Source organism: Coregonus lavaretus (genome assembly GCF_964263955.1).
Source record: "Coregonus lavaretus genome assembly, chromosome: 1".
In the NCBI taxonomy this organism is placed as follows: domain Eukaryota; kingdom Metazoa; phylum Chordata; class Actinopteri; order Salmoniformes; family Salmonidae; genus Coregonus; species Coregonus lavaretus.
This window is the reverse complement of record NC_139988.1, coordinates 56,476,774-56,503,194: the sequence shown is the minus strand read 5'-3', so window position 1 is coordinate 56,503,194 and position 26,421 is coordinate 56,476,774. Positions and strand designations below refer to the sequence as shown.

Sequence of the window (26,421 nt, the reverse complement as noted above, 5' to 3'; positions counted from 1 at the left end):
AAACCCGGTCTCTGTCATGTAGGCCTATATCATCAGGCCTCAATAAGGGAATAAAACAATAGACTTATAATGATTCATAATAATGTCTGGTTATTATTAATAATTATTACCATTATAATTGTTGTATAGCCTAATTAATAATAAAATATAATAATAATAATAAATGAATACTGACATATTTTACTTGTTGAAAATTGTAGGCTATTTGCCTGTATAATAAGAAAGAAAACTACAAGAAAAACCCAGTCAGTCTACAAAAATGTTGATTTCTATTAATGTGTATGATCCGCTGTAGCCTATGTAGGCTAAACACATTAGGACCCTTTTTTATTTATAGCACATGAAAAATACTTGTTAGATCCATTTGTAATTTGTCCCCTGAATTTAGCTCAACTGCAAATTACAGAAATTCGTATAACATCCTTAAGAAATTAAAATATCAGATCATTTGAAAGAATGGATGAGTAGGCCCCTACACCCAAGCATTATTTGCGTAAATTGAACACCGTTCAAATTAAATAAGTCCTCTCTCCATTGCTGCATGATAAGATATTGAATGCTATTGAATTTGAATAAACAATAGATTTCATCAGACACTAATCATCACTTTTACAAATAATTTGTAGACTGCAATTTCACCGCAATAATCCCAAAGAGATATCACATTTGACTAAAACATAATAGTTTCAAACCTTGCTTACATTTGTATATGATCACATATTTCTCTCTAGTTTGTGTGGGAATACTTGAGAACAGATTTCCTAAATTAAAATCACTTGGAGCTGAGACAAAATGAGGTGGACAAAATGAGGTGGAAACTGAGCTGCACTTCCTAACCTCCTAACTTCCTATGACCATATTAGAGACACATATTTCCCTCAGATTACAGCGATCCACAAAGAATTCGAAAACAAACCCAATTTTGATAAACTCCCTTATCTACTGGGTGAAAAACCACAGTGTGCCATCACAGCTGCAAGATTTGTGACCTGTTGCCACAAGAAAAGGGCAACCAGTGAAGAACAAACACCATTGTAAATACAACCCAAATTTATGTTAATTTATTTTCCCATTTGTACTTTAACTATTTGCACATTGTTACAACACTGTATATATACATAATATGACATTTGAAATATCTTTATTCTTTTGGAACTTCTGAGTGTAATGTTTACTGTTAATATTTATTGTTTATTTCACTTTTGTTTATTATCTACTTCACTTGCTTTGGCAATGTTAACATACGTTTCCCAGCCAATAAAGCCCTTAAATTGAATGTAATTGGAGAGAGAGAGAGAGAGAGAGAGAGAGAGAGAGAGAGAGAGAGAGAGAGAGAGAGAGAGAGAGAGAGAGAGAGAGAGAGAGAGAGAGGGGGGGAGGGGAGCAGACACCCCTACAACAAACCACGACTCAGACGCTGACGAGCTATGATGCTATTTGACACTTCTGTTTATGATAAATCATAACTTGGGACAACAGAAGGCTATTCACATGTGGAGAGTGGAAGGTCTGGAACTGCACGATAATAGAAATGAAGTTACTGGACATAATAACTGCATTTATTTTATGTCTATTGCGCAGGTTATGAGGATTTCATTCTTCAATAATTCTTACTTTCAAGCTGGATCCGCTATATAAATAAGTGAGCCCTAATTAGCGCGCTTCTTGCGTTTACATTAAAACGTAGCCTTACAATCGGCATCGACGGGACAGGAGCTTATTCATCAAAATATTAGTAACAGACAGACTACAATTAACATCAGGCTGTTCTTTCCTTAGAAGAAGCAACAAATTAACTGCAAGGTGGTGCTTATTCATTCACAGTATTTGACTCATTACATTTTGTGCCATATTTTGTTCTGTAATAATATTTCCACTAGCCTATATTTCTGTCTCAAAATAATGATTATTGAATTTACTTGTATTTTGCCCTATAATCAATTAATTATTTTTATAGAACTAACTTATTGCTTTCTCTAGGCTCCATAATGGACTTGCCAACGCCACCGAGTGGCCTATTATTGGCGTCTTTGACTTTTCTCTTTGCCATGCTTCTGTGGCGCAGGATCAGGCGGAACTGGGACGTGCACAGCCCGCCTGGACCGTTCGCTTGGCCGGTCATTGGGAACGCAGTAGAGCTTGGCAACACTCCTCACCTCTATTTTTCTCGCATGTCACGGAAATATGGGGATGTCTTTCAAATCAAACTCGGCTGCCGGGACGTTGTGGTACTGAATGGTGACGCAATTAGGCAGGCGCTCATCAAAAAGGGATTTGATTTCGCAGGCAGACCGGACTTTGCCTCGTTTCAATACGTTTCCAATGGCGATGGCATTGCTTTTGGTACATTTAGCGAATGGTGGAAAGTGCACCGAAAAGTGGCCCAATCTACTGTTCGGATGTTTTCCACCCGCAACATGCACACCAAAAAGGCCTTCGAAAACCACGTTGTCTGCGAAGTTAGGGAGCTGCTCCATCTTTTCCTGGTAAAAACTAAAGAGCACCAATATTTCCAGCCGATGACATACTTGGTGGTATCAACCGCTAACGTAATGACAGCCGTGTGCTTTGGAAAGAGGTATTCATACGACGACGCTGAGTTTGCGCAAGTGGTGGGACGAAATTATCAATTCACCCAAACAGTGGGGGCTGGAAGCATCGTGGATGTGATGCCTTGGCTCCAGTATTTCCCCAACCCAATAAAAAACATATTTGAAAACTTTAAAGCGCTCAATCAGGAGTTCAGTAAATTTATCGTTAGTAAAGTTGTCGAGCATCGAAAGACCATTCAGTCAAGCACCATCCGGGACATGACAGATGCTTTCATCATGGCATTAGACCATTCTCAGGACAGCTCGCCAAGGGTCTCACCAGGCAAAGATTATGTACCACCCACCATCGGTGATATTTTTGGAGCAAGCCAAGACACACTGTCTACTGCACTCCAGTGGATCATTCTGATACTTGTGAGGTAATACATATTAATTTTGAATCAGCTAAAGTGAAATTAAAGTAGTATTTTTCCCATATGATATGTTCTGTTAACAATTGCCTATGCGTAAAATTGAGAAAGCCTGTGCGTAAAGTTAATCAATTATATGCGGAAAGTGGAGAAAACCTATGCCTAAAGTGGGGAAAGCTATTCTCTTTTTGGAAAATTACCTAATCTCCTAGTATGCAACCATCTCACAATCAACATTAAAAAAACGAAAGAGCACGTATGCTCTGCTCTTTCATTGTTGGTAGGGTACTGTACTTGATCTTGTGTTCGGCACTTCAGTAGCAGAACTATGATGTTGCGTAATAGTATTAAATAGCAGAAGCGCCCAGGCAGGTATTGGCAGCCTAATATGAGGGCTCCGCTGTTTTTTCCTAAAATATCGCTTCAGGAAAATGACGTCATCTGAGCAGTAGAACATGCTGTGTGTTGCCAGTAGGATAACAGTAGGCATACTGTAGCTTGTTCGCGCAGGAAAAATAAAATAGTTTAGATACCTAGTAATGAATGCAATTTTTCTAAAACTGATTGAGGACCTTATTAGTGATGAATGTGTTTTGTTTTATTTATATTTTGATGTGTGTATTTTCTGTAATTTCTGTAATTCAGGGCTCATCTGTAAAAGAGACCTTGGTCTCAGTATGACTCCCATATAAAGTAAAGGATAAATACAAAATAAATAAAAGTGATAATGCCCTCGAAGCCGGTGTTTGGAGGATACACCAGCTTTTCGGGCATTATCACTTAATTATACAAGGGGTGGGTCTAATCCTGAATGCTGATTTGTTAAAAGCGCATTCCAGCCGGTGTCTATTCCACAAGTTAACACCAGCTAAATCTATGATGTTAAAATGCCTATTTACTCAGTTCCATCTGACTGCGCTGTCTCATCAGCTCAGACAAGCAATTTATGAACTTGATCTCCACTAAAAAAAGCATCTGGATATCATCTCACATTTCTTTTAGACTAACATTTTCAACAGCCGAGGTTTGTATAAACCTTGCTGTCTGTCTCTCCGACATTTGCAACATTGTTTCAATATTCAAATTCGATCTCCAGTTTACCCATAGTAATGAATGTGTTCGGAGTCGGGAGGAGACAGACAGGCAGGCAGCATTTCTCAACCAGTCGAAACCATGAATAATTTTTATGGATATATACAAAGAAATGTAATTTGAAAAAAGGTAAAATGAAACGAAGTGCAGCTAGTTTGCAGTCTTTCCAGCTTCAGTCTGAAGTGATTGTGTTAGCTGTGTTGTTGGCTAGCTCCTCTGAACAACAGTGTCCTGATGAGAGAGCACATTTTCTATGCCAGGCGAAATCGCGCCTCATTAGCTCATTGTTATGGGTGTATCCAAATAAATGTCTCTAGAAAACAGTTTAAACAAAAGCAAATGCTGCTACTTTGCTGTTATTCTGGCTGCACTTTTTGACTTGACTGTAAATTAGCCGTAGTTGGCTAGCTAGCAAGCAAGGGATAAGAACGTTGCCAGCCATTATGGTAATGACATTTAGTAAGAACAACTGATACAGAACAAAAAGACTGAACAACTGGGTCGCTTCTCTGGCAATCGAACCAATACAACAAATGACCTGCCGGCTTGGGTAGCAACCCTAGATTTGTGTTGGGACTATATATCATGGAAGGATGAAATAGTATGAATAAATTCACCAAAATAACGTTTTTAATGGAAATATGTAAATCATTATTTGAATATCACATTTCTTTTAGAGTAACCTCTTGTTTAAAAGTGATAATGCCCTCGAAGGCGGTCTTTGGAGGATATATTGGCACAGTTTGCCAGCTCTCGACTTCGTCTTGGGCCTAACAACAGTCTTGCCAATATATCCTCAAAACACAGGCTTCTCTGGAATTACAGTGCATTCTGAAAGTATTCAAACCCCTTGACTTTTCCCACATTTTGTTACGTTACAGCCTTATTCTAAAATTGCTTAAATAGTTTTTTTTCTCTCTCTCATCAATCTACACACAATACCCCATAATGTCAAAGACCAACAAAAAAAAACACGGAAATATGACATTTACATAATTATTCAGACCCTTTACTCAGTACTTTGTGAATCAGGCCTTGGTCGAGAGAATGCCAAGAGTGTGCAAAGATGTCATCAAGGCAAAGGTATATATATATATACATTTTTAAAATATATTTTCCTTTATTATTTTCCCCTAACCCTACCACCACTCTGCTAATTGGAGTAAACTAATGGATAACAATACTTAGGCTTCTACTTCCATCTTATACATACTATATACATGTTACGGACACAATGTATTTGACAATAGTTATCTTTTGTTTGTTTTTAATCCCATCCTTCAGCTACCATCAACCCCTCCCATCTATCTCTGAAGCCCATCCAGTTTGATTTCTATTTTGCCATATATTTTTAACTGTGATGTTTCAAAAAAGTTCTGAACCTATATATATTTTACGGACACAGTATATTTTACATTAGTTACATCTTGTTGTTTTTAATTCCACCCTTCAGCTCCACTCAACCCCTCCCATCTATCTCTTAACACCATCCATTTTTATTTGTTTTTGACATATATTTTTCAACTGTGCTATGATGTTTCACAAAAGTTCTGAACCTTTCTATTCTCGTAGTTTGTACAGATTATAAATTAAAGATAAACATTTTTGCTAAAGTATTATTATTTTATTGATAGATTGACTATGACTTTTCAAATCACCCAGTAGTGCTATCTGCAGAGTTAGCTCCAGGTATATGTTGCACTTTTTCAACCATTCCTGGACCTGCGACCAAAAACAAGCTACATACGGACAGTACAAAACAAATGATCTAATGATTCTGTCTCTTCGCAGCAAAATCTGCAGAGCTGGGATGGTTGTATCCCCCATATATAAATTATATAACAAGAATTTAGTATAATAATTTACATTGAAAAATTCAAAGTTTTGAATCCGCCGTTGTTTTGCGTATCAGTTCATCAACCATGTGCCATGGAATCGGTACATCGAAAATCTCTTCCCAACTATTTTGCAATCTATGTGGCACCTCTGTCAATTTTTTATTTATCACAATTTTCTTTAATCAAATTTGTTATTTAATGCAGGACCAACAGACAAGTTCCTTACTTTTTCCCCCTTCCACTTGCCTCTTCCATTTTTGCAGTACTGCTGCAATTAGTTGGTTGTAATTTTGGGTAGAGCAGACATTTACATATATTTTTGTTAGCTGCATGTGTGACATAACTCCACCAGTCCTATTTGTGATATAATTTACAAAGATTATACCTTTTTGAAATATGTTTTCGAAAAAGGTTTTTTAATTAATTAGTTTAACCTCTACGGGATCGGTGTCCCATATACGGGACGGTTGAGCTAACGTGCGCCCAATGTGATTAGCATGACTATTGTAAGTAGCAGCAAACTTTCCAGGACATAGACATGTCTTATATGGGCAGAAAGCTTAAATTAGTAGCTATTACAGTGAAAAAATACCATGCTATTGTTTGAGGAGAGTGCACAACAACAAAAAACGTATCACGGCAACTGGTTTGATACATTCACCTCTGAAGGTAAGAATGTACTTTCATTCAGTAATCTTGCTCTGATTTGTCATCCTGAGAGTCCCAGAGATAAAATATAGCATAGTTTTGTTTGATAAAATCAATTTTTTAATTCAAATGTAGGAACTGGATTCTACAGTTTGAGCCCTTGCTGTCTCTGGCTCCACACCCACCCCACCCGGCCATCTAGATGTGTGAAAGTTAGTGTATAAGCTAATGATCCATCATGTATGACATTCCTGGGAGTGTGTAAACTTACATTTTGTATTACCATATCATTTTTGTATGTTCTCTATAGTTATGTACTTGAAAATATATAAATTGACCAATTCGGCACATTTGGGCAGACTTGATACAAAATAGTCCAGTATTGCAATGCTTCACTGGATCAATCTGAAACTTTGCACAAACACTGCTGCCATCTAGTGGTTAAAAAATCTAAATTGCAATATTATATTGTGGCCTTTCTATTGCATTTCAAAGTTGATGAAAGAAACAACTAAAAGAAAACTGCATGTTTTTTTGTTTGTATTATCTTTTACCAGATCTAATGTGTTATATTCTCCTACATTAAGGAGAACATTCTCCTACATCCACAAACTTCAAAGCGTTTCCTTTCAAATGGTATCAATAATATGCATATCCTTGCTTCAAGTCCTGAGCTACAGGCAGTTAGATTTGGGTATGTCATTTTCGGCAAAAATTGTTTAATCCTTAAGAGGTTAACCGCAATATTTGTTGTTCTGTCTTTTCTGGTGGATTAAACTGAAATTGCAACCAACTTTCTATGGCTTGTTTTAAAAATAGCAATATTTTGGAGATGATTTCATTTTCAAATAACCGAAAGTGAGAGGTTGTAATCTGAATAAAGTGAAAAAGGCCATTCTTGAACATGGGGTGTGTAACGTAGATGCAGGGAGTCAGGAAGCAAGTGCAGTTAGTGAGTTTAATAATGAAGAACATGAACGATACAAAACAAGAAACAAGTTTAACATGTTGCCTGGTGGGTGATATAAAGGGGAGGTAATCAGGGAGGTGATGAAGTCCAGGTGTGCCTAATGAGGCTCAGGTGTACGTAATGAAGGTTGCAAGGTGTGCGTAATGATGGGTTTCCAGGACCGGTGGTTAATAGACCGGGGAGAGGGGTAGCCGGAGGGGACGTTACAGTACCGACCCCCAAGACATCTGGAGTGCAGGAGGGACCTGACAGCATAGGCGGGACTACCCTCGATGTCCAGGGGAGGCAGAGGGGTGTCGTGGGGGACGGCATCAGCCAGGGGACCAGGAACCACCAGCCTGAGGAGGGAAATGTGAAAAGAGGGTGAGATCTGGTAGTCATTGGGAAGCTGTAATCGATAAGTTACCTCATTGACCCTCGGGAGGACTTTGAATGGCCCCACAAACCGGGGGCTCAGCTTCCGGCAGGGCAGGCGAAGCAGGAGGTTCCTTAAGGAGAGCCAGACGCGATCACCAGGATGGAAAACGGGTGCCTAACTGCAGTGGCGGTCCGACTGCTCCTTCTGGCACTGGACGGCGCATTGGAGCCTCACGTGGGCAGCTTCCCAAACCTCCCCTGCGTGCCGGAACCACTCATCCACCGCAGGGGCTTCGATCTGGCTCATGGTCCACAGAGCCAGGGCCGGTTGGTACCCCAGGATGCACTGGAAGGGAGACAACCCGGTGGAGGAATGACGAAGTGAGTTCAGGCCATACTTCGCCCAGGGAAGATACCGGGCCCACTACCTCTGCCGGTCCTGACTCCTCAGGAACCTCCCCATCTCCTGGATGGTCCTTTCCACCTGCCTGTTGGACTGAGGCCGGTACCCAGATGTGAGGCTGACCATGACCTCCAGCTTCTCAATGAAGGCTCTCCATACACGTGACGTGAATTGGGGACCATGGTCGAAGACGATATCCTCTGGAAGGCCATAGTGCCGGAAGACCTGCTGAAACAGTGCCTCAGCGACCTGGAGAGCAGTAGGGAGACCAGAGAGAGGGATAAAACGGCAGGATTTTGAGAATCTGTCCACAACAACCATAACAGTGGTGAAACCATCAGACAGGGGAAGATCAGTGACAAACTGTATCGACAGATGGGTCCAAGGCCGCTGAGGCACGGGGAGGGGAAGGAGTTTCCCTGCTGGTGCGTTCTGGGGAGACTTGGTTTGGGCACATACGGAGCAGGAGTTGATGTAGCGGGAGACGTCCTGCGCCAAGGTGGGCCACCAGTACTTAATGGAGATGGATTGAGTGGTGCGGGTGATACCTGGGTGTCCAGCGGCAACGGATGTGTGCGCCCAGGTCAAAAGCCGATCCCTTACCTCCGTGGGAACGTAGGTGTGCTCCGGAGGACAGGTAGCTGGTACGGGTTCCCTCTCCATAGCCTGCCGGATGTCCACGTCTATGGCCCAGAGCATGGGGGCAACGATTCGAGAGGGCAGTATGATGGGACCACTCAGGATAGGAACCTCTCCTGAATCGTGGAGTCGGGACAGGGCATCGGCTTTGATGTTCTTTGAACCTGTGCGGTATGACAAGGTGAAGTTGAATCTACAGTGAGGGAAAAAAGTATTTGATCCCCTGCTGATTTTGTACGTTTGCCCACTGACAAAGAAATGATCAGTCTGTAATTTTAATGGTAGGTTTATTTGAACAGTGAGAGCCAGAATAAAATAAATCCAGAAAAACGCATGTCAAAAATGTTATAAATTGATTTGCATTTTAATGAGGGAAATAAGTATTTGACCCCCTCTCAATCAGAAAGATTTCTGGCTCCCAGGTGTCTTTTATACAGGTAACGAGCTGAGATTAGGAGCACACTCTTAAAGTGAGTGCTCCTAATCTCAGCTTGTTACTTGTATAAAAGACACCTGTCCACAGAAGCAGATTCCAAACTCTCCACCATGGCCAAGACCAAAGAGCTCTCCAAGGATGTCAGGGACAAGATTGTAGACCTACACAAGGCTGGAATGGGCTACAAGACCATCGCCAAGCAGCTTGGTGAGAAGGTGACAACAGTTGGTGCGATTATTCGCAAATGGAAGAAACACAAAAGACTGTCAATCTCCCTCGGCCTGGGGCTCCATGCAAGATCTCACCTCGTGGAGTTGCAATGATCATGAGAACGGTGAGGAATCAGCCCAGAACTAAACGGGAGGACCTTGTCAATGATCTCAAGGCAGCTGGGATCATAGTCACCAAGAAAACAATTGGTAACACACTACGCCGCGAAGGACTGAAATCCTGCAGCGCCCGCAAGGTCCCCCTGCTCAAAAAAGCACATATACATGCCCGTTTGAAGTTTGCCAATGAACATCTGAATGATTCAGAGGAGAACTGGGTGAAAGTGTTGTGGTCAGATGAGACCAAAATGGAGCTCTTTGGCATTCTCTCAACTCGCCGTGTTTGGAGGAGGAAGAATGCTGCCTATGACCCCAAGAACACCATCCCCACCGTCAAACATGGAGGTGGAAACATTATGCTTTGGGGGTGTTTTTCTGCTAAGGGGACAGGACAACTTCACCGCATCAAAGGGACGATGGACGGGGCCATGTACCGTCAAATCTTGGGTGAGAACCTCCTTCCCTCAGCCAGGGCATTGAAAATGGGTCGTGGATGGGTATTCCAGTATGACAATGACCCAAAACACACAGCCAAGGCAACAAAGGAGTGGCTCAAGAAGAGGCACATTAAGGTCCTGGAGTGGCCTAGCCAGACTCCAGACCTTAATCCCATAGAAAATCTGTGGAGGGAGCTGAAGGTTCGAGTTGCCAAACGTCAGCCTCGAAACCTTAATGACTTGGAGAAGATCTGCAAAGAGGAGTGGAACAAAATCCCTCCTGAGATGTGTGCAAACCTGGTGGCCAACTACAAGAAACGTCTGACCTCTGTGATTGCCAACAAGGGTTTTTCCACCAAGTACTAAGTCATGTTTTGCAGAGGGGTCAAATACTTATTTCCCTAATTAAAATGCAAATCAATTTATAACATTTTTGACATGTGTTTTTCTGGATTTTGTTGTTGTTATTCTATCTCTCACTGTTCAAATAAACCTACCATTAAAATTATAGACTGATCATTTCTTTGTCAGTAAGGCAAACGTACAAAATCAGCAGGGGATCAAATACTTTTTTCCCTCACTGTAGTAAAGAAAAGGGCCCACCTTGCTTGGCGGGGGTTCAGCCGCCTCGCTGTCCATATGTATTCCAAGTTCCGATGGTCGGTGAGGATGAGAAACGGGTCCGTGGCGCCCTCCAGCCAGTGTCTCCACTCCTGTAATGCCAACTTCACTGCTAGGAGCTCCTGATCACCGACGTCATAGTTCCTTGCTGCAGGGGACAGTTTTTTTAGAGGTATGCACATGGATACAGTTTTTGTGGATTACCTTGACGTTGTGACAGAAAGGCCCCCACGCCCACTTCTGAGGCGTCCACCTCCACCATGAAGGGCAGCGTAGGGTCTGGGTGTTTCAGCAACGTGGCAGAGGTGAAACTCCCCTTCAGCAGGCGGAAGGCCTCATCAGCTGCAGGATTCCACGCCAAACTTACAGAGACCACCTTTGAGGAGCGAGGTGAGGCGATGGAGCTGAAGTTCCTGATGAAGTGGCAGTAAAAGTTGGCAAACCCCAAAAACCGTTGCGAGCCCTTTATGGGGTTTGGGACTGGCCATGACCTGACCACATCTACCTTCCTTTCCTCCACAACCACTCCCTGCGGGCTGATCCGATATCCCTAGAAGGAGACCTGATGGAACTGGCAGTTCTCCGCTTTCACGTACAGATGGTTCTCCAGGAGGCGTCCCAGGACTATCCGGACGTGGGCGATGTGCTCCTCCAAGGTGGCCGAGTAGATCAGGAAGTTGTCAATATACACAACCACCTGGTGCCCAAGCATGTCCCGAAACATCTCGTTCACGAATGCCTGGAACACCGACGGCTCTATGGTTAAACCATAAGGCATCACCAAGTACTCATAGTGGCCAGACACTGTGCAGAAGGCCATCTTCCATTCTCCCATGGGAGACCGAGGACGACTTTGTGTACGGGTGCCTGGATCATGAGGTAGGGGAGGCTTTCTTGGTGCAGGGGTCCCACGGTGATGGTGAGTGGTGCTGTGATGTGTTTGACTGTGCCAGATCCCAGTGGTCGGTTATCCAGTGCGGAAACGGAGAGGAGAGCGGGTATGATGTTATGTTCAGGGAGGAGGCAAGGGCCTGGTCAATAAAATTCCCTGTGACTCCGGAGTCCACTAGAGCTGTGGAAACAACACATGAGGGAGAGCCAGCTAGTGAAATCGGTACTAAGAAGGGTTTGGTGGAGAGTGAAGATGATGGAATGCTCACACCTACACCAGGAGACTGGACCGTCCCTCTGCTCTAGTGACTCTCGGGTTAGGACGTAGCGGACACCATTGAAGCTGGTGTCCCTCCTGGCCACAATAGGGACAGAGCCCCAGTTGTCTCCGATGGTGTTGTTCAGCCGCGGGGAGGCGTGTGACCCCTACCTCCATGGGTTCAGGCTCTGACTCAGATCGGTCAATGAAGGAGGGAGAAAGGCGATGGGAGTGCCAACGCTCCCGAAGGAGGTTATCCAGATGGATGGCCATCGCGATGAGTGCATCCAATGAGAGGGTTTCATCTCGGCATGCCAGCTCCGTCTGGACCTCCTCACGCAATCCTCTTCTGAATAAGTTGCGGAGCGCTCATTCCATCTGCTGGATGCTGCCACTGTACGAAAGGTGAGGGCATACTCCACAGTGGTCTGGTCCTCCTGCCGTGGTTGGAGTAGGCGCTCACCCCCCTCTCTGCCCTCTGGTGGATGATCGAAAACTCTCCTGAACAGAGCCATGAACCTCCCATAGGAACACAGCTCCTCCTCTCATCTCTCCCAGATGGCCGTAGCCCATTCCAACGCCCGCCCGGGCAACAAGGAAATAACCTTGGCAACCTTGGACCTCTCCTGGTGGGGGCTTCCGCTTGATGAGCAAAATAGAGGGAGCACTCGAGGAGGAAGCCACGGCATTTGGATGGTATCCTGTCGTATTTCTCTGGAAGAGACAAACGGGCATCGCTGACCTGGGCAGACTTCTGAATGGGCTGGGGTGCTGGCTTGCTGGGTCGACTCATGGTAGAGGATCCTCCGCTCATTGGGGGTGAAGCCCCTTGGGGAAGATCTAGACGTTGAAGAACGCAGAGGACCTCATCCATCGCCATCCCCAGTTGCGCCAGCTGATCGTGGTGTTGGCGCAGTAGGTCTCCCTGTTCGCCGACCATCTGGGAGATGTCTCGGTTGGCTGCTGCTTCCATTCTGTGAGACAATATTCTGTAACGTAGATGTAAGGAATCAGGAAGCAAGTGCAGTTAGTGAGTTTAAATAATGAAAAACATGAACAATACAAAACAAGAAAAGCATCTAAACATGAACAATATTGCCTGGTGAGTGATAACAACGGAGTGCTATATAAAGGGGAAGTAATCAGGGAGGTGATGAAGTCCAGGTGTGCCTAATGAGGCGCAGGTGTGCGTAATGAAGGTTGCCAGGTGTGCATAAGGATGGGTTGCCAGGACCGGTAGTTAGTAGACCGGCGACGTCAAGCGCCGGAGAGGGGTAGCGGGAGTGGACGTGACAGGGTGAGACATTCTTACTAATCTGCTAGAGAACCAGTTCGGATTTAAATATAACTTTTGTATGACTGACGCCTTTAGTGAGAGGTCTAATGTTTTAATATTTAATAATTTCTGCCCTCCGAATTCATATTCATTAAATAAATAGGCCAGTTTAATTTTGTCTGGCTTGCCGTTCCAAATCAAATTGAATATTTTTTAGCATATAATTTAAAAAACAGGTCGCTAGGTGTAGGCAAGACCAAAAGCAAATAGGTAAACTGGGATATGACTAAAGAGTTAATCAGGGTGATTTTTCCACAATTTTCCATTCCATGGTAGCAAAATCGTATCTATTTTTTGCTAACTTTCTAATAAAATATATTGTAGTAAGACCATTTATTTATTTTGGGATATGTATACCGAGTATGTCCACATCACCATCAGACCATTCTATTGGTAAACTACACGGTAATGTACACGTTTTTTTGTGATCCAATACGTAATATAGTACACTTATCATAATTTGGTTGTAATCCAGAGAGGTTAGAAAAAGTATCTAGATCCTCTATGAGGCTGTGGAGGGATCCAAATTGTGGATTTAAAAGAAAGCATGAATCATCAGTGTACAATGACACCTTTGTTTTTAAGCCCTTGATTTCTAACCTCTTGATATTATTGTTGGATCTGATTTTAATAGCTAACATATCGATGGCCATAATAAATAGATATGCCGATAGTGGACAACCTTGTTTTACTCCTCTTGACAGTTTAATACTTTCAGGGAAGTAGTCATTATTTACTATTTTACACCTAGGGTTACTATACATACAGTGGGGAAAAAAAATATTTAGTCAGCCACCAATTGTGCAAGTTCTCCCACTTAAAAAGATGAGAGAGGCCTGTAATTTTCATCATAGGTACACGTCAACTATGACAGACAAAATGAGAAAAAAAATTCCAGAAAATCACATTGTAGGATTTTTAATGAATTTATTAGCAAATTATGGTGGAAAATAAGTATTTGGTCAATAACAAAAGTTTCTCAATACTTTGTTATATACCCTTTGTTGGCAATGACACAGGTCAAACGTTTTCTGTACCAAAAAGTTATATTTTGGTTTAATCTGACCATATGACATTCTCCCAATCCTCTTCTGGATCATCCAAATGCACTCTAGCAAACTTCAGACGGGCCTGGACATGTACTGGCTTGAGCAGGGGGACACGTCTTGCACTGCAGGATTTGAGTCCCTGGCGGCGTAGTGTGTTACTGATGGTAGGCTTTGTTACTTTGGTCCCAGCTCTCTGCAGGTCATTCACTAGGTCCCCCCGTGTGGTTCTGGGATTTTTGCTCACCGTTCTTGTGATCATTTTGACCCCACGGGGTGAGATCTTGCGTGGAGCCCCAGATCGAGGGAGATTATCAGTGGTCTTGTATGTCTTCCATTTCCTAATAATTGCTCCCACAGTTGATTTCTTCAAACCAAGCTGCTTACATATTGCAGATTCAGTCTTCCCAGCCTGGTGCAGGTCTACCATTTTGTTTCTGGTGTCCTTTGACAGCTTTTTGGTCTTGGCCATAGTGGAGTTTGGAGTGTGACTGTTTGAGGTTGTGGACAGGTGTCTTTTATACTGATAACAAGTTCAAACAGGTGCCATTAATACAGGTAACGAGTGGAGGACAGAGGAGCCTCTTAAAGAAGAAGTTACAGGTCTGTGAGAGCCAGAAATCTTGCTTGTTTGTAGGTGACCAAATACTTATTTTCCACCATAATTTGCAAATAAATTCATTCAAAATCCTACAATGTGATTTTCTGGATTTGTTTTCTCAATTTGTCTGTCATAGTTGACGTGTACCTATGATGAAAATTACAGGCCTCTCTCATCTTTTTAAGTGGGAGCTTGCACAATTGGTGGTGAATATTTGCATCACAACACTGAAGTGTAAGGGGCCTCCAATTTTCTTAATTGACCGGATCTTTATATTTACCACTTGGATCCTGTTTCAGTAATAATGAAATCAGACGTTCTTGTTGAGTATCTGACAATCTACAATTTTTTTAGGCTTTGATAAAATTTCCAATATCTTCGCCAACATGGAAATTCTGTAGGAGTAATATATATGCCAATTATTTGATGGTCCGACTGCATTCTGTCCCCTATCAACACTTTTTAATCTTTAGGTGCCAGCGAGAATGACATAAGAAAGTAGTCAAGACGACAAGCTTTATTGAGCCTCCGCCATGTATATCTCACTAGGTCAAGATATTTAAGCCTCCATATATCCACTAGTTCCAATATATCCATGACATTTGTGATTTCCTTAAGTGCATGAGGGTGATTGTAGTTTGTAGTGTGATTTCCTTTATGGTCCATTGAGGTATTTAAAAACGTATTATAATCTCCCACCATAATAATAGAGTCTTGTATTGCTTGTAGGTTTTTAAAAATTATTTTTTAATTTCACCTTTATTTAACCAGGTAAGCCAGTTGAGAACAAGTTCTCATTTACAACTGCGACCTGGCCAAGATAAAGCAAAGCAGTGCGATAAAAAACAACAACACAGAGTTACATATGGGGTAAACAATACAATAGAAAATATATATACAGTGTGTGCAAATGTAGCAAGTTATGGAGGTAAGGCAATAAATAGGCCATAGTGCAAAATAATTACAATTTAATATTAACACTGGAATGATAGATGTGCAAGAGATGATGTGCAAATAGAGATACTGGGGTGCAAATGAGCAAAATACATAACAATATGGGGATGAGGTAGTTGGGTGGGCTAATTTAAGATGGGCTGTGTACAGGTGCAGTGATCGGTAAGGTGCTCTGACAACTGATGCTTAAAGTTAGTGAGGGAGATAAGAGTCTCCAGCTTCAGAGATTTTTGCAGTTCGTTCCAGTCATTGGCAGCAGAGAACTGGAAGGAATAGCGGCCAAAGGAGGTGTTGGCTTTGGGGATGACCAGTGAGATATACCTGCTGGAGCGCATACTACGGGTGGGTGTTGCTATGGTGACCAATGAGCTAAGATAAGGCGAGGATTTGCCTAGCACTGATTTATAGATGACCTGGAGCCAGTGGGTTTGGCGATGAATATGTAGTGAGGACCAGCCAACAAGAGCGTACAGGTCACAGTGGTGGGTAGTATATGGGGCTTTGGTGACAAAACGGATGGCACTGTGATAGACTACATCCAATTTGCTGAGTAGAGTGTTGGAGGCTATTTTGTAAATGACATCGCCAAAGTCAAGGATCGGTAGGATAGTCCGTTTAACGAGGGCATGTTTGGTAGCATGAGTGAAGGAGGCTTTGTTTGCGAAATAGGAAGCCGATTCTAGATTTAACTTTGGATTGGAGATGCTTAATGTGAGTCTGGAAGGAGAGTTACAGTCTAACCAGACACCTAGGTATTTGTAGTTGTCCACATACTCTAGGTCAGACCCGCTGAGAGTAGTGATTCTAGTCGGGTGGGCGGGTGCCAGCAGCATTCGATTGAAGAGCATGCATTTAGTTTTACTAGTGTTTAAGAGCAGTTGGAGGCTACGGAAGGAGTGTTGTATGGTATTGAGGCTTGTTTGGAGGTTTGTTAACACAGTGTCCAATGAAGGGCCAGATGTATACAAAATGGTTTCGTCTGCGTAGAGGTGGATCTGAGAGTCACCAGCAGCAAGAGCGACATCATTGATATACACAGAGAAAAGAGTCGGCCTGAGAATTGAACCCTGTGGCACCCCCATAGAGACTGCCATAGGTTCAGACAACAGGCCCTCCGATTTGACACATTGAACTCTATCTGAGAAGTAGTTGGTGAACCAGGCGAGGCAGTCATTTGAGAAACCAAGGCTATTTAGTCTGCCAATAAGAATGCGGTGGTTGACAGAGTCGAAAGCCTTGGCCAGGTCGATGAAGACGGCTGCACAGTACTGTCTATTATCGATCGCGGTTATAATATCGTTTAGGACCTTGAGCGTGGCTGAGATGCACCCATGACCAGCTCGGAAATCGGATTGCATAGCGGAGAAGGTACGGTGGGATTCAAAATGGTCAGTGATCTGTTTGTTAACTTGGCTTTCAAAAACCTTCGAAAGGCAGGGCAGGATGGATATAGGGCTGTAACAGTTTGGATCTAGAGTGTCACCCCCTTTGAAGAGGGGGATGACCGCGGCAGCGTTCCAATCTCTGGGGATCTCAGACGTTACAAAAGAGAGTTTGAACAGGCTAGTAATAGGGTTGCGACAATTTCGGCTGCTAATTTGAGAAAGAAAGGGTCCAGATTGTATAGCCCAGATGATTTGTAGGGGTCCAGATTTTGCAGCTCTTTCAGAACATCAGCTGTCTGAATTTGTGTGAAGGAGAAGCGGAGGGGGCATGGGCAAGTTGCAGCGGAGGGTGCAGAGCTGGTGGCCGGGGTAGTGGTAGCCAGGTGGAAAGCATGGCCAGCCGTAGCAAAATGCTTGTTGAAATTCTCGATTATTGCAGATTTATCGGTGGTGATAGTGTTTCCTAGCCTCAGTGCAGTGGGCACACTTTACAGTGTCCCAAAACCTTTTGGAGTTAGTGCTACAGGATGCAAATTTCCGTTTGAAAAAGCTAGCCTTTGCTTTCCTAACTGCTTGTGTATATTGGTTCCTAACTTCCCTGAAAAGTTGCATATCGCAGGGGCTAATGCAGTACGCCACAGATGTTTTTGTGCTGGTCAAGTCTGAGGAGAACCAGGGGCTATATCTGTTCTTAGTTCTGAATTCTTTGAACGGGGCATGCTTATTTAAGATTGAGAGGAAAGCACTTTTAAAGAACAACCAGGCATCCTCTACTGAAGGAATGAGATCGATATCCATCCAGGATACCTGGACCAGGTCAATTAGGAAGGCCTGCTCGCCAAAGTGTTTTAGGGAGAGTTTGACAGTGATGAGGGGTGGTCGTTTGACCGCGGACCCGTTACGGACGCAGGCAATAAGGCAGTGATCGCTGAGATCCTGGTTGAAGATAGCAGAGGTGAATTTAGAGGGTAAGTTAGTCAGGATGATATCTATGAGGGTGCCCATGTTTACGGATTTAGGGTTGTACCTGGTAGGTTCCTTGATAATTTGTGTGAGATTGAGGGCATCTAGTTTGGATTGTAGGATGGCCGGGGTGTTAAGCATATCCCAATTTAGGTCACCAAGCAGTACGAACTCTGAGGATAGATGGGGGCAATCAATTCACATATGGTGTCCAGGGCACAGCTGGGGGCTGAGGGGGGTCTGTAGCAAGCGGCAACAGTGAGAGACTTATTTCTGGAAAGGTGGATTTTTAGTAGTAGGAGCTCAAACTGTTTGGCCACAGACCTGGATAGTATGATAGAGCTCTGCAGGCTATCTCTACAGTAGATTGCAACTCCACCCCCTTTGGCAGTTCTATCCAGACGGAAAATGTTGTAGCTGGGGATGGACATTTCTGAATTTTTGTGGCCTTCCTAAGCCAGGATTCAGACACTGCTAGAACATCAGGGTTGGTGGAGTGTGCTAATGCAGTGAGTAACTCAAACTTAGGAAGGAGGCTTCTGATGTTAACATGCAAAAAGCCAAGGCTTTTACGGTTACAGAAGTCAACAAATGATAGCGCCTGGGGAGTAGGAGTGATACTGGGGGCTGCAGGGCCTGGGTTAACCTCTACATCACAAGAGGAACAGAGGAGGACTAGAATAAGGATACGGCTTAAGGATTTAAGAACTGGTCTTCTAGTGCGTTGGGTACAGAGAATAAAGGGGGCAGATTTCCGGGCGTTGTAGAATAGATTCAGGCCATTATGTACAGACAAGGATATGGAAGGATATGAGTACAGTGGAGGTAAACCTAAGCGTTGGGTAACAATGAAAGAGATAGCATCACTGGAGGCACCGATTGAGCCGGTCTCCGCGTGTATGGGGGGTGGAACAAGGAGCTATTTGAGGCAGTTTGAGAGGGACTTGGGGCTCTACAGTGAAATTGTATAATAAGAACAAACTGGAACAGCAATAGGCAAGGCATATTGACATGGGAGAGAGGTATAAAGCAATCACAGGTGTTATTCGAGAGAGCTAAGACAACTGGTTAATTGGTGATGAAAGTTTGGGCTGAGGCTAAACAGATAAAACAGGACAGGGTACCGTGTAAAGGAACAGTCCAGCAGGCATCAGCTGTGCAGCTGAGTGATCATAAGGTCCAGTGAACAGCAATGTGAGTCCGAGAGCAGTTCGAATTGGGGCTACAGCACAGGCGATCAGGAAGCACGGCTGTTGTTTGCGTGTGCTAGCGGGCCGGGGCTAGCAGATGGATCTTCGTGGTCGTCGCAACGGGAAGCCTGTTGAAACCACAGACGATTACGTCGGCAGACCAGTCATGATGGATCGGCGGGGCTCCGTGTCAACACTAGGAGGTCCCGTCCGGTTGACAAAGAGGTAGATAGCCGGGAGATGGGCCTGACTCGAGGCTAGCTCAAGGCTGATTAGCCAACCACAACATCCATTTGGTTGCAGCTAGCTAGTTGCGATGATCCGGTGTTAAAGGTCCAGTGATTCAGTGATTCCGGCAGAAAATCCGATATGTTCTGTGTCGATAACGCGCTGTGCAGACTGGCCGATAATAGTCCAGGCTAGAGCTGGCTGGTAGGTAGTGCAGGCCACGGACAATGGTGAAAAATCCCCGCTAACGGTGGCTAATAGCAAGTAGCTAGTTAGCTGGCTACTCCCGACCGGTAGACAGAGAGGTAGATAGCCGGGATATGGGCCTGGCTTGAGGCTAGCTCAAGGCTAACTGGTGCTTGCTTCAGGGGCAGTGGTGATTAGCCAACAGCAACATCCATTCGGTTGCGGCTAGCTGGTAGCGATCCGGTGTTAAGGTCCAGTGATTCAGTTATTCCGGCAGAAAATCCGATGTTCTGGGTGAAAACCGCTAACGGTGGCTAATAGCAAGTAGCTAGTTAGCTGGCTAGCTAGTTTCAACTGGAGATTCTAGATAAAAGGTAAGTAAATAATAGAATCCGTTCCACATTGAGTGAGGCGAGTTGCAGGAAAGTATATTTAGTAGAAGGATGAAAAGTGTGATAGGGGAATATATACAACAAAAGACAAAAAAAGAAAGAACAGGCTATTTACACGGACACACAACAGAGTACACGACCGCACTGCTACGCCATCTTGGACTGCTACGCCATCTTTGATCAATTATTATATATATTTTCAAAGAAGCATGGATCATCATATCTGTTTATGGTCCACATTCGGATCAAAATTATTGTTAATTAATATCATCACCCCTTTTGAGTTTCTTTGCCCATGGGAGAAGTATATTTGCCACCCCCCCCCCCCCCCCCCCCAGTCCTGTTCCCACAGAACTTCATCTAAAATTGTTGAATGAGTTTCCTGTAAACAGTAGATCATATATTCCTTGTCTTTTAGCCAGGTAAATACTGATCGTCTTTTCTTATTATCTGCTAAGCCATTAGAATTATAGCTGGCTATACTTATTTCACTATTTACCATAATGAGATACAAGTTTCAATTCTATTTATCATTATATACAGTGCATTCGTAAAGTATTCAGACCCTTTGACTTTTTCCGCATTGTGTTACGTTACAGCCTTATTCTAAAATGGATTAAATTGCTGTTTTTTTGTCATCAATCTACACACAATACCCCATAATGACAAAGCAAAAACAGGTTTTTAGAAATTTTTGCAAATGTATTAAAAATCCAAAACTTTAATATCAAATTTACATGAGTATTCAGACCCTTTACTGAGTACTTTGTTGAAGCACCTTTGGCAGCGATTACAGCCTCGAGTCATCTTGGGTATGAAACTACAAGCTTGGCACACCTGTATTTGCGGAGTTTCTCACATTCTTCTCTGCAGATCCTCTCAAGCTCTGTCAGGTTGGATGGGGAGCGTCGCTGCACAGCTATTTTCAGGTCTCTCCAGAGATGTTAGATTGGGTTCAAGTCCGGGCTGGGCCACTCAAGGACATTCAGAGACTTGTCCTGAAGCCACTCCTGCGTTGTCTTGGCTGTGTGCTTAGGGTCGCTGTCCTTTGCCCCAGTCTGAGGTCCTGAGTGCTCTGATGCAGGTTTTCATCAACGGTCTCTCTGTACTTTGCTCTGTTCATCTTTCCCTCGATCCTGACTCGTCTTCCGGTCCCTGCCGCTAAAAAACATCCCCACAGCATGATGCTGCCACCACCATGCTTCACCATAGGGATAGTGCCAGGTCTCCTCCAGACGTGACGCTTGGCATTCAGGCCAAAGAGTTCAATCTTGGTTTTATCAGGCCAGAGAATCTTGTTTCTGATTGTCTGAGTCCTTTAGGTGCCTTTTGGCAAACTCCAAGCGGGCTGTCATGTGCCTTTTACTGAGGAGTGGCTTCCGTCTGGCCACTCTACCATAAAGACCTGATTGGTGATGTGCTCCTCAGAGAAACTCTGGAGCTTTGTCAGACTGACCACCGGGTTCTTGGTCACCTCCCTGACCAAGGCCCTCCTCCCTCGATTGCTCAGTTTGGCCGGGCGGCCAGCTCTAGGAAGAGTCTTGGTGGTTCCAAACTTCTTCCATTTATGAATGATGGAGGCCACTGTGTTCTTGGGGACCTTTAATCCTGCCAACATTTTTTGGTACCCTTCCCCAGATCTGTGCCTCGACACAATCTTGTCTCGGAGCTCTACAGACAATTCCTTCAACCTCATGGCTTGGTTTTTGCTCTGACATGCACTGTCAACTGTGGGATCTTATATAGACAGGTGTGTGCCTTTCCAAATCATGTCCAATCAATTGAATTTACCACAGGTGTACTCCAATCAAGTTGTAGAAACATCTCAAGGATGATCAATGGAAACAGGATGCACTTGAGCTCAATTTCGAGTCTAATAGCAAAGGGTCTGAATACTTATGTAAACACGGTAAATAAGGTATTTCTGTTTTTTATTTTTATAAATGTGAAAAAAATAAACGTTTTTTTCTCCCACTTTGTCATTATGGGGTATTGTGTGTAGATTGCTGCATTTTTATTTATTTATTTAATCCATTGTAGAATAAGGCTGTAACGTAACAAAATGTGAAAAGAGTCCAGGGGTCTGAATACTTTCCGAAGGCACTGTATATATAAAAAATGTTGAGTATCTTAATTTCTACAATTCACAAATAATATGCATGATCATGTAGGCAGTTAATGCGAAATATTGTTACCTATAAACAGTATTGCCATTACAAAGATTACATTTTTGCCAATCAATTATTATTTTAGCAAACATTTATTGTGATTCATCCTATATTGTCCCTAACACCATAACCCCATAGCAACAGATGTGGGATACACACACACATACTCATACACCCTCGACCCCTCTCCCCCACAAAACAAACACAAGCTCAGATGTTCAACAGTTGTTCCATCCCCGAGCCCAACTCAAGAAAGGACTTGATGTGCGAATGCATATACAGTTGCAGCTGTTCGAGAAGGCATGCAAAATGTATCAGAAAAATGGGCACAAATTTGGAAATTTGATTAACCAATGTCAAGTCCTAGCTGTTGGAGATCAGGTACACCCCCTTCCCCTGAAACACACACACACTGGTCCCCCGTTGTGACCAATTTCCCAAGCATCTCTGTGCAGTCAGACCTTTGATCATTCCGTGACACCAGGGCCACAGTAATTTGCCTCCTCTCTGATTGTCTGAGTGTGACCCCCTCCCCATGGGTTACTGTAGCTAGTGTTGCCAGCACTGCCACTACCTGTGTAGGGGCACCCCACCGGAATCCCCACCGGCTAGGTACAAGGTCATCAAGGTTCTCATTAGCAGCAGAAATTCTTTGTATATTATGCTCACCTATCAGGGGGCTTTGGCTTTGTAGGACCAACCCTGCCAGGCAGGCTCAGAATCTTGGGGGGGGGGGGGCGGTGCTACTTTAGTGGGTCTCTGACCGCATTTATGTTTCTGTTTTGGCTGCGTGTAGGCTACTTACAGTAGGCCCATAAAACAGATAAGGCCTTCTCCTTAGTGTATGGGTCGCTCAGATGGGTGTCTAGGGTATAGGGTTGGGGACCTTTCCATCATGATAGCACAATAAATAACCAAACCAGATTTATAATTTATTTTAAAATGTATATCCCATATCTGCACAAAAAAAGCTCTCTCTCACAACCCCTGCTCGCAGACACACATGGGCTCTGGTATTCACAACCATTTCAATTTTCACCCATTTTCACTCACTTTTACAAACACAAAAACACACACCCCACCTTCCATCACAATACACCCACACATACCCACATACTGTGCTTTCTATGTCCTCTGTTTGCTGTGTTTTTATCCCTACCTTGTTGATTCTGAGTCCTTTTTTTTTATTTGCAAAAAATTCAAAAAACCTGTTTTCGCTTTATCATTATGGGGTATTGTGTGTAGATTAATGACAACATTTATTTATTTAATCAATTTTAGAATAAGGCTGTAATGTAACAAAATGTTGAAAAATGGAAGGGGTCTGAATATTTTCTGAATGCACTGTATCACTTAACTAATTACTACTAATTCCGAATACTTATCGCAATAAGCATGTTGGCAACTGTAACCATGCTACCAAATAACAAATTGTGCAAAGAACCCATAGTTACCCACCAAAAATGATTTATCACTACTGTATTGAGAATGCCCTCAGCGTTGAAATAGAGGTTAGCTTCTCAATAGGAAATAATTTAGGAAATGATTTAGATACCTGTGATCTGAGCATTCACCTTTGACCTTTTCCTATATAGGTTTCCTCATATCCAGCTGCGTCTCCAGGAGGAAGTGGACAAAGTGGTCGACCGGAGCCATCTGCCCATCATCGAGGACCAGTCGCAGTTGCCTTACGTGATGGCCTTCCTCTACGAGGTGATGCGCTTCACCAGCTTCGTGCCGCTCACCATCCCCCACAGCACCATCACCGACACCACCATCATGGGCTACACCATCCCCAAGGACACAGTGATCTTCATCAACCAGTGGTCCAGCAACCACGACTCCACCAAGTGGACGCACCCGGAGACCTTTGACCCCCTGCGCTTCCTGGACCAGGACGGCTCGCTGAACAAAGACATGGCCAGCAGCGTGCTCATCTTCTCCTTGGGAAAGCGGCGGTGCATCGGAGAGGAACTGTCAAAGATGCAGCTGTTCCTATTTACAGCATTGCTGGTGCACCAGGCCCACTTTAGTCCCGACCCGGACAAGCCGCCCACCATTGACTACACCTACGGACTGACCCTGAAGCCCAATAACTTCTCCATAGCAGTGAGTCTACGGGACAGCATGGAAGTCCTGGAGAAGGCTAGTCACAAGCCCCTCTATGGGGCAACTCCAGATCAATCAGACTGAGAATAGAGTCACTAAATGAAGCTTGAAAGAAAAAAAACACTGAAGTAGATTTATGAGCTGCAGTTCATCCGCATGTGCCATCAGGTATTAGATACTATATAGTTATTATAAATGTATTTATGAACTGAATGTAACGGATGTCACGCTGCTTGCTAAGCGAGTACCCCTTCCTTCTGATGCGCCTCACACCTTTGAACCCAGGACCTCTGCCTTGCTAGCACATTTGAGCGCCCTTCCGAAGCGTCTTACCAGTCGGCACCACCGAAAAACTATCTATTCGTGGGAACACTTCAGGCTGAGGAGTGAGTTTCACATATCCCCATGTGCTACATGAACAGTCTTTTCATACATCTATATTTTCTTTGTTTTACAGGTAATCACGCAAATGACTATGGCTCACATTTTTTTATTTTCAATCAAGTATTGCACAAATAATGGCATATATTTTACTGGAACATGACAGAACATACAGTAGCTTGCAGTGGGCATCTGAGGGCAATGGTCTGTTCTTTCACACAGCCTGTTGGCCACTTCGTTTACTGTATTTCCTGACATACTGACTGACTGGAGTTGATTCAGTCTTTTCACTTGCATCCACCATCTCAGCGAGTACCCTGTGTACCTTTTATGTCCCAAATATATCTCTAAACAAGGTCAACATGATATAGAGTGAACCTTGTGTAGCCTACTTATTTAAGTACATTTAGGTAAGATAGTAATACCAACCATATTACTATGAAATACAAAAACTACATTTTAATTTACATAGTTGGCAATAGCCAAAAAAGACAGGAAATTCAAATGAGCAGCCCTTTCCTAAATTTGATATATGCATTATGCACTAACGTTTTACAGCAAACTCAGCTTATTATACCTGCTACTGCTATTGATGTGCATACAGTGTAAAACATTTGAAGTTGAATCAACTTTAAAAAACAAGGCAACCAGCTGCAAACCCGATTATAATATGGTATTAAACAAAAAACAAATTTTGGTAGTAATAACTTTTGTAGCAATATTAACAAAAATATGTGATTTTGTCCAATGAACACAATAGATGATCATCGACCAAGGAGAGTTCAATTCCGTTCCTCAACTGTGCCATAACTACACTGATTGGTTGGACCAAATAAGTGGTCAGACTTTACTTTGCTTAGGCCTTATACCTGAGTAACTAATTACCAATGTAACTATCTTGTAACACGCTAGTAAGTACTAGTAGTTACATGTAGGTATGCAGTACTACATTATTCTGTTTCCTTTTGAAAAACAGAATCAGCAATAGTAAGTAGGCTACTTGCATACCTGTACTTACATACATATTTAAACTTAAATCCATCACAGCTACACTGGAATAAGGCCATAATTGTTAAGTTTTGCACAAGTGCTTCTGAATGTTGATGAACTTATATTTTGTTCCAGATCCATACTCTGTTCCAATAGGCAAGGCAAGGGTGCACTGTAACAGAAAACTGTAAATTATACGGAAATACTCTGAAACTTTTTACTGCAGCATACTGTAAATTATGGTGCATTGTGGGAAAATGTTGTGGGCGGGGAAAGAATTGCTGTATTTCGAATGGTACAGTAATTCTACCCCACAGAATACAGTACTGTACCGTATCTTTGGAGCGCCAAAAATCTTTTGACCACTAGTGGGTGCATGGTATTGTTGTTGTTCATAGACTGGGATGCTGTTGTTCATAGACTGGGATGCTGGGATGCTGACGGGAGAGGTTGTGTTTTCTCTAGCAGGAGGTAAGCTTGGCTTCTTATATGGTGTTGAGTAAAGCTTAAACCATGTATTTAGATTGTAGGTAGGTATTGTAGTTAGGTATTATAGGTAGTTTACTCAGGTAGTTATTGAAGGTTATTGTAGGTAATTATTGTAGGTAAG

The 26,421-nt window shown here is 43.2% G+C and overlaps 1 protein-coding gene across 1 annotated transcript; it reads left to right on the top strand.

The window, feature by feature from the left end:
• Nucleotides 1-1,988: 1,988 nt before the first annotated feature.
• Nucleotides 1,989-25,499, top strand: cyp1b1 (cytochrome P450, family 1, subfamily B, polypeptide 1; the record flags this gene model as incomplete). Its single annotated transcript, XM_084167020.1, has 2 exons — nucleotides 1,989-2,971; nucleotides 23,927-25,499. 2 exons carry the CDS (start codon nucleotides 1,989-1,991, stop codon nucleotides 24,522-24,524), a joined length of 1,581 nt encoding a protein of 526 aa, XP_084023146.1. The 3' UTR covers nucleotides 24,525-25,499.
• Between the last annotated feature and the right edge of the window lie 922 nt (nucleotides 25,500-26,421).